Source organism: Sciurus carolinensis, chromosome 6 (genome assembly GCF_902686445.1).
Source record: "Sciurus carolinensis chromosome 6, mSciCar1.2, whole genome shotgun sequence".
Taxonomy (NCBI): Eukaryota; Metazoa; Chordata; class Mammalia; order Rodentia; family Sciuridae; genus Sciurus; species Sciurus carolinensis.
In genome coordinates this window covers 127,302,515-127,315,375 of record NC_062218.1, presented here as the reverse complement: position 1 = coordinate 127,315,375, position 12,861 = coordinate 127,302,515, and the positions used below count along the sequence as shown (strand labels likewise).

General features: G+C 45.0%; 1 protein-coding gene across 3 annotated transcripts in view; it reads right to left on the bottom strand.

Annotated features, from left to right (window-relative positions):
* Positions 1–12,861, bottom strand: part of Spock1 (SPARC (osteonectin), cwcv and kazal like domains proteoglycan 1) — a 503,091-nt gene that overhangs the window by 82,449 nt on the left and 407,781 nt on the right. For all 3 annotated transcript variants that reach the window (XM_047556527.1, XM_047556529.1, XM_047556528.1), the window contains one exon: positions 1,056–1,170. In XM_047556527.1, the coding sequence (XP_047412483.1) occupies positions 1,056–1,170 (115 nt within the window). The remainder of the gene's footprint in view (positions 1–1,055; positions 1,171–12,861) is intronic.

The following is a 12,861-nucleotide window of genomic DNA, read 5'->3' as shown; positions in this document are numbered from 1 at the left end:
AGAGTCAGGCCCCAATGCAATGAGACCAGCTTTTTGGAAATCAAGAATAATCTTTGGAAATAAGTTGTGGTCACAGAGCTTTACGATTTATATTGTCTTTCCGCATCCTGAGTTCAACCTCCCAAAGAGCCTTTAAACACCATCTTCCTGAAGTTACCTCGAACAAATTTAGACTTTAAGTCTTCATCTATTTGCTATGGAAAAGACAGCTTGTAAAGAAGAAAATGGATGATCCCTCTCACCCTATTTATTCTCCTCCATCACAAATAGTTGCTGGCTTTAGAAGACATGAGTGTACACACACAGACATATTTGCTCACACACAGGCACACAGGGTGTTTCCCATGGAAGAGCCAGGCACAGCTGAGAAAGTCCAACTCCACAGAAGGCAAATTCAAGCTTCTACCTTGGGTCTCATTAAGGAAGGCTCAGAAAGGGGCTGAGGCCCATGGGACAACATAACTTTCTCCATCATGAAAACATCCAAAGAAGTCCAACCTTTCTTGCCCCTCTCAGCCATGGAGGGGAAACAGCAGCCCCTAGGGAAGTATTCTCTTTCATCTGTCCCCTGGCTCTGTGCACACTCCAAGCAGAATATATTAATAATGAAATGCTTGAGGGGAGAATACTCTCCACTGTTGTGACATCTCTGTGGTCTCTGTTTTGATATTTGGCCTTGAGAAGTTCAAAGAATCTGAGACATTAGAGTAGACTCCAGGGCAGGCCCTGGTCTTAGATGCTGAAAAACCTGCCTCGCCCACAGCATGGGCAATTTGACCTCCAAAAGGAATCCAGTGCATATCCTGGTCTAACAAAATTATTTTCAAAGACTCTCAATTCATCCTTTTCTCCTTAATGGTAGTTGAAGGCAATTCAGTTTAGGGTGGCTGAATAGGCTGGAGAATCTACTTACCAAGTCAGCCCATTTCTCCAGCTTGGGCCCCAAGAGCTTTGTTGAATGACAGGTTCCCAGTAGTGGGGACAAAGTTTGACCACACCAGCGTGCCCTGATGGCCCATACCCCCTTCAGGGAGTTCCCTAAGATTGCCACTCACCATTCTTTTCTGCCTTGTGTTTTGGTGGCTCGGGCTCCGGGAGACATGGACAAGGTCCATCACAGAGGCTGGTAAGGCTTTTGCCGGTGGAACAAGCATGGAACTCCAACTTGCACTACAGGAGAGAGACAGAAGAGGCTGTGAAAATGCAATCACCAGAAACACCTGCTCAGCTCCCAGGAAAAAGCCAGCGCCCTTTGCTTCAGGAGAGTAAGACAGAATGAAGTCATCTCAGTTAAAGATCTGAATTACAGAATACTAAGTAAGAAAGTGACTTTCATGTTTTTCCAAATGCACAGGATAACTTCTAAAATACCATGGAAGCACTGGAAGGTTTATAATGAATGACAAACTCAACTGTCACTATTTATAAAATATGATTATTAATATGAAATGTTACACCTGCAGAGTTCCATATGGTCCAGGAAGCCCTCCCACCTCAGCACTGAAGGCTTCTTCCCCACACTTCCTCCACATATGGGAGGCTCTGCATGTAGAACATATATCTCACAGCTTGTTCACCCCTCTTGCTGGGGAGGAGTGATAGTCTCATCTGTAAGTCTGGATGGTACATTTGAGACTTGGTCCCTTCCCCTTGGGACCAATGCAAAAGGAATATTTTTGCTTCCATTGCCTAAAACCCGAGTTTTGATCTTTCCCTGGCTGGAGGTACCTGTGGTTATCTAACCAACCAGTTACTCAGCTGAGTCACCTACCTAATTCTAGGATTCAATATTGGAAGCCCAAAAACTGTATTCTCCTGCCACTCCCCCAACAGCAACAGTCATATTTTAGTTACTTTCTTCCTTGCTCTTTACTTTTAAGTCTCAACAGATGCAGGAGAGAAGAATGGTATTTAGAGTTGCAACAGACTGAACCAGGTACCAGCATTTTTAATATTCCCACGTTATGGAAGAAGAAACTGAGACTAAGAGAGGTTAAATAACATTACCCCCATTCAAAGTCATGTCTGCCTGCAAGGCTAAGACCTCAAGGGTCTCATGACCCTACCCATCATGTACATACTTCAGAGCACAGATATTTAATACTATCCTCAAAGTGGCTAATATGCATCTTTGCTATTGGTCTAGATCCGAGCTGTCGGAGAACTTGCTCTCTTTTCGCCTGTAAAAATTTCAGGATCAAAGCCTAGTGTAATCAGTTCTCTGCAAATTCCTACCGCCCAGGACCATGTGAACACCTAGTGAAAGTTCAAAGGAAGAAGAGATAGGTGAAATTTACTGAGCACCCACTGTGCATGCAGCTCTTATCAGGTGCCATGGGGGATCTTTTAAAAGAAAGAAAAGAGGAGATATGGTCCTTGCCCTTGGAAAACACAAATGCATACCTCTGGGGGGGGAAAAAAAAAGAGGCCACTAGCATTTGCAAAGTAACACACATGAGTGCAGATGAATACTGGCTCATTGTGAGAGGACTGGCTATTCAGTCAGCATACTGATTACACACCCAGGAAAGAGTGCTTTAAACCTGGTTCTAATGCACTGGAGTCATTCTGCGTAACTCCAGCTGTCACCCATCCAGTCACTGGCTACACTTTCAGGGAGAGAATAACAGAGCAAGCCTACAGAGTGCTGGTTTCCTCTTGATGCAAAATTTTGTACATGCTTGTGAAGTACTAGAATGTGCCCCATGTAGTAACAAGACTTATGGGGACTATATGAAAAGAAGCCATGGCCCAGGCCTCAAATGAGGCTTAGTGACAAAGCAAAAAGGAGCATGTCCTTCTAAAGCCACGTGGACATGACCATGAGGTGAGACAGGAAGTCTGTAGGGACAGAGCACAGAAGAGGTGTTACAAACAGAGAGGTCTATGGAGAGAGAGCACAGGTATGGGATACAAACAACTCAAATGGATTGCGGTGAGTGGAGAGGAATGCCAGCAGGTGGCAGGTAAGCCACTAGTGTAAGAAGCTTCAGAAGCACAGCATAGGTGCCCATGCCTGGGACCACCGTGGCCAGCCCCTGCTGCCTCTCTCCTTCTTCTGTGTTGGTTTTCTGGAATAAGCATTCATTTCAGACTAGTGGTTTTCAAACTATTTTCTCAAAAGAATCTCTAATTTGGAGAGAAAATACATTTTTGCATAATAACTGATTTTGTAAGTTAAAAATTATTACATTTATTTATCAGAAAGCCTTATCATACTCTTACTCTAATTTCAGGCTTATATTTATGATAGATGGTAATACTTTTCCCAAAGAGTCTCAGCTCTTCCTGCAAGAATCTACATTTCTACTCATAGCTCTTTGTCTTATAGTACAGAACCTCTCTGTGGGAGGCTTGATTTCTGCCCCCCAGGGGTACCAGTTCTGGCCATGTGACTTGCTCTGCTGGGTGGATCATCAACAGAAGTGATGAAGCCAGGTTTGAACAGATACTTTAAGAACCTCTGTCTAGTTCCATCACCTCACTTGCTGTTTTCCAGAAAGATGAATGCCAGAAAAAGAGACCCAGAAGACGGAGGACATGGAACAGAGCTAAAGCTAACCCACAGCAATCATGCAACATGGACAGGGAAATAAACAGATGTCTTAAGCCACTGACATTTTGGGATCATTTGTTCCTGCAGCAGAACTGAGCAAAAACTAAGAGTGGCTGACTTCCTACTACACGATGGAAAACACTGCACCAGGTATCATGGTCTTATCCATGGAATGATATGTTACACAGCTGGCTCTGGCACATAATAGGTGTCCAATAAATAGCCTTTTGAATGATAAAGGCAGAAGGAAGGTGGCAGTATTCATTCTGCTGCTCTAAATTCCATTTTGCCCACAAGGAGTCTCCCAACCTGCCTCAACAAGGAATGCAGGTGCTATGGCTCTGTCTTTGCCCTGTTCATCCTGCCCCATCCTTCTCCCACCTCCACTCCAAATCCTCTGAGTTTCATAGTCAACACTCTTCCTCTCAGCCTTCATGTTTGCCTCAGCCTAGTGCTGGAGTCAGAGCCTACTCTACTTACCTCCAGATGTCCAGACACCTGTTCCCCAGGTGACCCTACCTTGACCAAGAGCCATGTGGCTCTAACTTCTCTAATGGCCTCCTTGGCTGGGCTGTGACATCCTCTCTCTGGCCCAGCCCCTGACAGCAATCAGTGGAGACAGCTAGCCCCCTCCCTAACTGCAGACAGGTGCCACAAGAGAAAACAATACTTATCTGCACCAGCAAAATCCAAGTTTCAAGGGCACAGATCTGCTTTCTATCTTCTGGGACAATATGTGGCATTTAAATGAAGCTCAAAAGGCTCTAATGCCATCTTTGTTATAAAGCTCAAAACAGGCTTAGAGATTCAGACATGATTGGTACAAACTCCTCTCAAAGGTGAATGACAAATACCAAAAGGCAGGGGTCACTCCCCACCAACCCCCAGATAGTAGGGTGGGGCAGACAGGAGCCCACAGAAAGCAGCACAAAAATGGGCATGTTTGGTGCTGGGGCTTTTGCTTTGTTACTAGGCTTGACAACTACTATAAATAATATACATATTTTATGCCCCAAATACTTCATAATAAAATTTAAACAAAGTATACAGGGTTCTCTGGAGATGGCAACCAAGTTGGAACCACATCTCCTCCGGGGAGAACTCATCAGGACAAGTAAGTGACAGTGCATGTGTGGGGCGCCTTCTGGGAACAGTGGAGAGTGCAAAGCTCTGAACCTCAGTCCTGAATCATCACTGGGGAGAGGCTCTCGCATTCAAGTCCCATCCTCTTAGTCACCCTCCCAGTCACTTACCATTCTCCTATCTCTCCAAGGCTCCTGCTCCTGCTAAAGCAGAACAGATACAGAAGCCAAGAAGCATTCCCCATTCCAGCTTTACCCAAAGGGCTTCCTGTTAAGTGGGATGTACAATGAGTGGGACCTTAACAGTAAGTAGAGGCATCCAGCTCCCTCTCCCAAGCTGCAGGTCACAGATCCCCCGGTGGAGAGAATGCACAGACCTGGCTGGGCATTGCAAACACGTGCCCCAGTCTCCACACACATGGAAACCCAAATCAGGGATGTTCCACTGTGAGTACAGCTCTGCCAAGACAACAGGAACCAAGAGGAAAAGAGGCAGTCACGGTACCTTTCCAATGCAAAAATCTTGTTCCTCGCTAGACACAGGTGCACGATACCAGAGAGGCCTGGCTCCCACCAATCAAGACAGATACAGCCTTGAATGTATATGATTTTTATCTGTCAATTGTCCAGCTCTCAATCTAGCTGGAACAAGAACAAATAAAGGCCTAACTAATCTTCCCCTGGAAAGAGATGGCTGCAGTGGAAAATAAGAGAATAGAAAGATTCTCCAAGGGAGACAGGAGGGAGAGATTAGCACTCCCACCTCACACACCACAGGGTTCCCTCCTGAGTTTAAGACCAAATGACAGGGATTCAGCACCTTCTCTCTCACAATGTGCTCAAAACAGGAGTTGAAAACGGGTAAAATAAGGGATGGTGATTGCTCTGCAGTAAGAACTTGCTCAGACAACCTTTGTGTGCTCCTTCCACATCTGCCCTGTGGGTAGGGAGGCTCCAGGCACAGTCAGAACACCACAGAGCTCCCGGCACTGATGGTGAGCCCGCCTCTCACACATTCACAGCCTGGAGTTTGAAAACCAAAAACCAGACTAAAAACCACGACCTTCTTGAGGGTAGTAAGAATATATCCAGGAAGAGGTACACATCAAGGAAGATGGATTGCTATCAGCGACCACTGTTGCCTGCCAGGGAGGACCCTTCCGCCAGCCCTGGTTAACATCAGTGGTGGAACTAAGTGGGGAGGAAAGGTTCCTGCTCTGCAGTGAAGCCCCTGCTCACCCACCAGAAGGCGTTTAATACCTGTCCCTTTGCAAAAGACACCTGAGAGTTCTACCTACTAGTAACTCAGAATGGAACCTCATCTGATAATAAGGTCTTTACAGTGGTAACCAATACATAATGAGTTCGTTTTAGGGCAAGCCCTAGTCCAATAATACTGGTGTCCTTACAAGATGGGGAAATGATACAGAGACAAATCCCCAAGTTAGACAGGCGCTAGCAATGAGCAGTGAAATGCATGGCAAGGTCACAGGCTTCAGTTACTCTTAAAAGTTTTCTTTTAAGTTACTGCCAAGGCAGGTGAATAAATAATGTGTAGCAGATAACCTGTAGGAAAATATCAGTTCACAAACTTTGAGGATAAACAAACAAAAGTAAAAGAGATTATGGTCAGGGTGGGGAATACCTCAAGAAAGGATTACTAGGACTAACTCTTAATAGGACCCACAAAGGCCAAATTGGGAGTTATGGCCCCAACTGTTTCCTACAATCTCAGAAGTGGGTATTCTTCAGTGGCTCAGGTGCAGTAAGGTAACCTCTGACCAACTACTGACTCCAAGACCCACATTAACATGGAATTGACTTGTAGATGAAACCCCCTAAATAGTATGGCCACTATGACAGTTCAGGAGAGGACCAACTAAGGTCAAGAACTCCACCACCCCATGTGAAGGAGGAGTTGAACACCTAACTGGTAAAGAGGCAGAAGGTGGTCCCCAGTTCTCCTGGCAAACATCAAACAGTAATAAATTTGGACACAGTGTTGTCTTTTTGTCATTCTCTGCTCAGAGATGACCTGCTCTCTCCCTTGAGAGCGCTCTTTGCTTGAGCCTTACTTTGCTTTGACTTTACTATCACCTCACTTCCATTCTACTGTCACTTGCAATAAAGTTTTCTTGCATGGCTTTTGATGTCTGACTTTAAATTTTCTTTTGTTTGAACACAAGAACCAAGGATTGGAGTCTCGGGTCCCCACTCTCCTGTGGCACCCGGAGAGGGAAGATGCTGTAAGGAGACAGGGAGGTGGCCATCTATCAACCAAGGGACTCCTGAGGCCACCAGGAGCAAAGAGAGAGGCAGCAAACAGATTCTCTCCCTCACCACCCTCAGAAGGAACCAGACATGATTCAGTTCTCTGATTTCAGACTTCCGGCCTCTAGGACTGAGAGGCAATAAATCTCTATTGTTTACGCCACCCGGTTTGTGGTACTTTGTTGTTGCAGCCTTGGCAAACCAATATACTTTCCATTCAGATTTTTAAAGAGATAGTCTCAAAGGAATGGAAATGCTTTGTCTTAGGTTTAAAAACCATAGATCTTTCTGCAAGATGGCTCAAGTGTACTGGCAAGAAAAAACAAAAAAACAAAAACCCTGGAATAGCACTCTCAGGATAGGAGGTGGTTGGATTTAGAGAACTTGGCCGAGTTGTATCGGCTGTCACTCATGCCCAGAAAAGAGGAAATAAAAACATCCAAGTATTTATGTTGATTTTACCACAAGGCCATTAAATAAATAAGTAGTGCTTCTCTTTACAGGAGGAGAGTGAGAAAGTGAGAAATAAGGTAAGGGCTTTGAAACATGCACTGGAACCCCTACACAAATACAGACAACCCCCCAAGGCTTCAGACCTTTGACCTATGAGAACACAGAAAGAAAGAGAAAGGAGAGAGCCAAAGACAGCACGTACAGGCAGAGATATTCAAAGTGTTGACCTACTTAAAAATAAAGGTGCTAGCAGATTTCCCAACCAATCTCTGCTTCTGTTTTGCGTAACACACCAATACGTTGGAAAGAGTGAATGTTTTCCTGCAAATGGCCCGTAAATCTTTCTCTTCAATGATTTGTAAAGCAAAACTAATAACTTCTCTCTGGTTCGCTGCTCACACAGGTCTCGACTGAGTACGTTTCTCCACCACACCACACTCTTCACTTTGCTTTGCCTGTTTGGGTATTATTTTTAACATTTTATTTAAATTGCTTTCTCCACTATATTTCATCAACCTATCATCTATTTTTAAACCAGACTGTTGACAGTTCACAGTTGACAATTTTGTTCACAGTTGATGAATTCTGATTTGTTTTTATTCGACCAAAATCATGTCACAGTAGAGGGGGGAAGTAATTCCCAGGCTTTGTTGGCTTTAATATTTGGGTGAGAAATGAGAGGCTGCCGACTGCAGGACTCAGATGTTCCCTTCTATTCTCTTCTCTCCTCTTTAGCCATAGGGGTTTCCTTGGCTAAAGGAAGTGTAGTCAGAACCTTCCACCTCAGGGCCTTTGCATGAACCAACCCCTTTCTCTATAGAGCTGCACAACTCACTTTATTCTATTCTCTGCTTAGATATTGTCTTGCCAGATTTCCTCTTCACCCCATGTAAAACACCAGCTGCCTCACCACTCTTCTCTGTTTCTCTTTTTCTTTCCATAGCCCTCATTAGCACCTGCCATATTAACTTCATTAGAACAGGACTTTGTCGGACTGACTCAGAGCATGGAACAGGGTTGGGCCTAGCAGGTGCTCTGTGACTATCTGTTGAATGCACATGCACACACATACGCACATGAACACGTATTTGGTAAGGCTTTGAAAGATACCAAAATCCTCTCCCTTGTTTCTCTGCATGGTTCCTTCCAGATGACCTCTAAGCCACTCAAGCCCTGGACAAAGACAGGTGGCTGCTCTTCCATCAGTCAGGGACCATGGTAGCTGAACTCATGATTGACCTGCTTGTGATCCAGGGCTGAGTCTTGTAGGCATGAGCCCTCTCTGTTTGTCTCTCATTCACACATTTATGAGTTAAGAGTTCCAAAAGAGGTTAGAACTTTAACCTTCAAAACCAAGCTGATAAGACTGAAATCAAGGAAAAAAGCCCTTTTTATAAAAGATGCCAGTCAAATAAATTTAGAAGGAAGACTGCAATTAAAAAATCACCTTTCCCAATGCCTTATGTAATAACTGAGCCAGGAAAAGGTCATTTAATGTTTGCCAAAAAAAAAAAAAGTACAGGGGCAAGAAATTCACAGATTCCAAGCACTGCCCCACTGCCCCACAGAATACTTGATGATTACAAAGAGGAAACATCCACAGTTCCAATAAAATATATGGCAGTCACCCCTTAAGAAAGGGACCTAGGGACCAATTTCGTGCCTCTGTAGGGCCACCTGGTATGTGCCTCCTGATGCAACACAAAAGTACACACTGGCACCTATGAAAAGCTGGTGCCAAAAATGCTGCCCCAAAACTACTCAGAAGGACACAGACAGGCACAAAGTTGAGGATGCCTTGTAAGATGAATGCCTGGACTCTTTGAAAAAAACAAACAAACAAAAACAAAACAAAACAAAACAAAAAAACCCAAAACCAATACAATAACAAATGTGGGGTGGGGAGATCATTGTTTGGATTTAAAGAATAGAAAAAAAAAAGCAATGAATGAAACTTGATTAGTTCTTGAATAAACAGTAAGAACATAACATCATAACAGGTGTTTGGGGGAAATTATAGTGATTTTAATTTGAACTGTGTATTAGGCAATTTTATGGAATTATTTTTCTCATAGGGTAATAATACCAATGTAGTTACACAGATGAATACCCCTTTGTGTTTCTTAGGGATGAGGCCTCACAATGTCTGTAAATTTCTTCTAAATAATTCAAGGAAAAGTGTGTATGTGCCTACAGAAGGCAGGTGGAGCAGGGTAGCAAATGGGGTCAAATGTTACCAACTGTCACATCCTGGTGATGAGCTTCCATTGCTCACTGCATTATTATTTAGGATCTGCATATGTTAAATGATTATTAAACTGAAAGCAGGAGGAAAAATTTTAATTTGCATCGCCCAGCTGTGCTAGGGAAACATTTCCCAGAAACCACTCTTGCCTGCTCTCCAGGACTTCCCTCTTAGCCATTGCAAACCCCATTCCTCCCCCAGCTCTCCACCAGGGGGCAGGCTACTTGAAGGAGGTGACTGCTGTATCTAGGACCTGGCCTAAACTTGCAAAAGAGCAGCCCTTCAATAAAGAATTGTTAAAGGGGCAAATGACTGAGGTTTTCCTGAAGCAAAAATCCTCTTAATTGATGTCAGTAAGCAACGCTGCAATTAGAAGACCAAACATAGATGCATAGAATTGCAGCAGTTTAGATCTTTAAGGATACCCTTTCCTGTGACACAGGGAGAAACGGAGACTGGGAAAAGATAAACATCTTGTCTGCAGTTATTCTTTTAAGTAATTTCCCCACCTTCCTCTTCCCTTGTGTATCTTGTTAATTTAGCAAACCACTTTTCAGAAAGTGAGGAAGCAAATTCAAGTTCAGTTCACATACAAGTTGTCATACGTTTGCTTTTAGAGGCAAAGACAAATAAGTTTTCCCTGGATTTTGTAACAAAACCAGTGCAGAGTCTTGCACATGAAATGCCAAAGGAAGATGCAAGAATCCATGTGAAATAGTCTGAGAAAAAATGTCATCTCCCCAAGGACAGGAATTCGTGTGACAGGTTACAACTCCAAGCCACTCCTACAGCCTCCAGCTAGGGACTCCTCTTGTGCCATGGGAGTTGGTGAGGAGAGCTGCTCTCCCTGCCCAAAAGCTCTCTGCACTCCCCTGCAGCTGGCTCTGGTCCTAGGCCCTGTTTAGGCTTCCCACATCAGACCACTGGGGATTCCTTGGCTGGTACTCACTATTTCTCACTGCCAGGTCCTTCCCTGCTGCCTGCTCTGCCTGGGACCATCTGAGGACCAGATAATGCATTATAATTATACACTTCTGTAGGATGTTTCCTCCCTCTGAAATTGAGGGGACAGCACAGATTAAGAAGAACTTGGAGTTCCCAAGCTGCCTCTTATCAGTACCTAGAAAAGTACCTGGACATAGTAGGTGCTCCATAAAAATATGTCAAGTAAAGGGATGAACGAAAACCCACAGCCTGTGTGCGGAGGTGACTGGCAGACCCACACATTTGCCCAACCCCAAGGCTTTGACTACAAGTAGCAGCTCAGACCTTGACAGGAACCCATGGAGGAGGCAAATCTACAAATGACCAAGATCAAGTTTCTTCCCAGCCCTATAGGACAAGGATTCAAGCAGAAGTGAAACTACTTTCCACAGAAGTGAAGAAATCTGATATTTCAGGGACTCTGAGTCAGACCTGCTTCAGCCTCCCCCACCTCCTTGCCTGCTCCAGTTTCCCTCCTCCTGGTAGGAATTGAGGCCTCCTGCCTAGGTCTGTGCCTCAGGGCCAGTCTCTCTGCCCGCTCTTCTCTCTTCCATAGTGCTCAGTACACTGAGCTTCTCTGTTTGCTTATCTGCCTCTTGAGGGAAGCAGGCAACTTGGTCTACAGCCTAGCACATAGCCTGCACTTAGTACACGTTTGTTTATTCATGGGATGTACCTTATGTAGCCCCACATGAGAGCAGATGTCAGCATGTTCATTTTATAGATTAAGACACTGAAACCTAGAGAATGCAAATGACTGCCTTACGGCCAGGAAATAGCAGATTTCATTTTAATCCAATCCTTCAACTTCTCCCTAGCCCAGTGGTGCCTGTGATGACTCACAGGCTTCTACAAAAGCAAGGGCTTTGGCAAAGCCTTTCCAGGCACCTCAGGAAAGCTGAATGACAAGGCAGAGGACAGAGAAGCATGGGGAAATGAAAGGATGTCTGAGCAGGAGAAAGGTCAGGAGCCCCCTGCTGGACGCTGCCATGGTGCAGCACTGCAGGGAGGAAATGGAGCCCACAGGCCACTTCTCCCATGATGCCAAATGAAAACCTGCTTGTCAGCTCTAGCTTGTCACTCATGATAATGTCATTAGTCAAAGATACTCAAATGGTTTAGCAAAGGTAGCTTACAGAAGTGAAGCTATTAGCCCACAGGCCTGGATCAGAGGATGCAAGCATACTCCCTTGGTGTCGTAGAAGCTCATGGCACCCCGACTTCACCTCTTCATACTTCCATGGGAGATCTCTCGGCAAAGCATTTCCAGGAGTCTGCAGTTCACAGAGCCCAGCTTGGGCTCAAGGGAGAATGGGTGTGTAGGTTCAGGCCTCTGAACTTGATTCCACCCTGATAGCAGGTTCTTGAGAGCTCTGGCCCTGGGGCTGGACATGAGCCTGTGCCTCAAAATTGGACAGGTAGGGCCTACTGAAATTAATTAGCCATCTTCCCAGAAACCCTACAGGATCAGGGACTATAAATTCTAGCTTATAGGTGAAAGAGGAAAAGGTAAGAAACGAAGGACCATACCTAAGAATAAAAGAAGGAGAGAAGAAGAAAATAAGTCAGAGGAGGCATGGCAGAAGGAAAGGAGAGATGAAAAGTGGAAGAGAAACAAGGAAGAAGGTTGAGAAGATGCTCCAAGTGTGGGAAATGTACAGAACACCCAGGAGAGACTCTGGGAGGTATAGGAGGTGGTGTGGGACCTGGGACCCAGGACACATTTCTCACACTCAGCCTGGATGTGTGGGCTTAGGCGGCTCTAGGAGGAAGGAAGAAAATGTTCTGAAGTACTAGCACCTGCTTAAAATAATCTCTCCACTGCTATAAATGCCCCCAAGATGCCTGTCTCTCTGGTGGTCCTGGTTTTCCTGGGAAGGGTCCCTGTCCACACTAAGGCTTCTCTCCCATCTGGTGGTTCCCCCACCTTCTGGGGAAGTGTCTGCCACAGACAGGATTCACAGGAGATGGAGGGCAAGCTGAGGTGGCACCCACTTTCTATTATGATCTCACCTCTTGGGCTGTGATTCCAAGAGAGGGACTTTCTACCCAGGGTGCATCTGCAACTTTAACTGCAATCCTAGAAAGGAAGCTGGCACCCCAGATTCATGGATTACTAGCAGTGAGAATCATAGCAATTTGCACAATGTTTCCAAGTCTCCATTTCCTTACCACTAAATAAAGATAATCCTGCCTCCTGCAGCTGTCAGGAGGACAGAATGGATAACTAAGGGATCCCCTGGTAGCATTCCTGGCACTGGGCCAGCAAT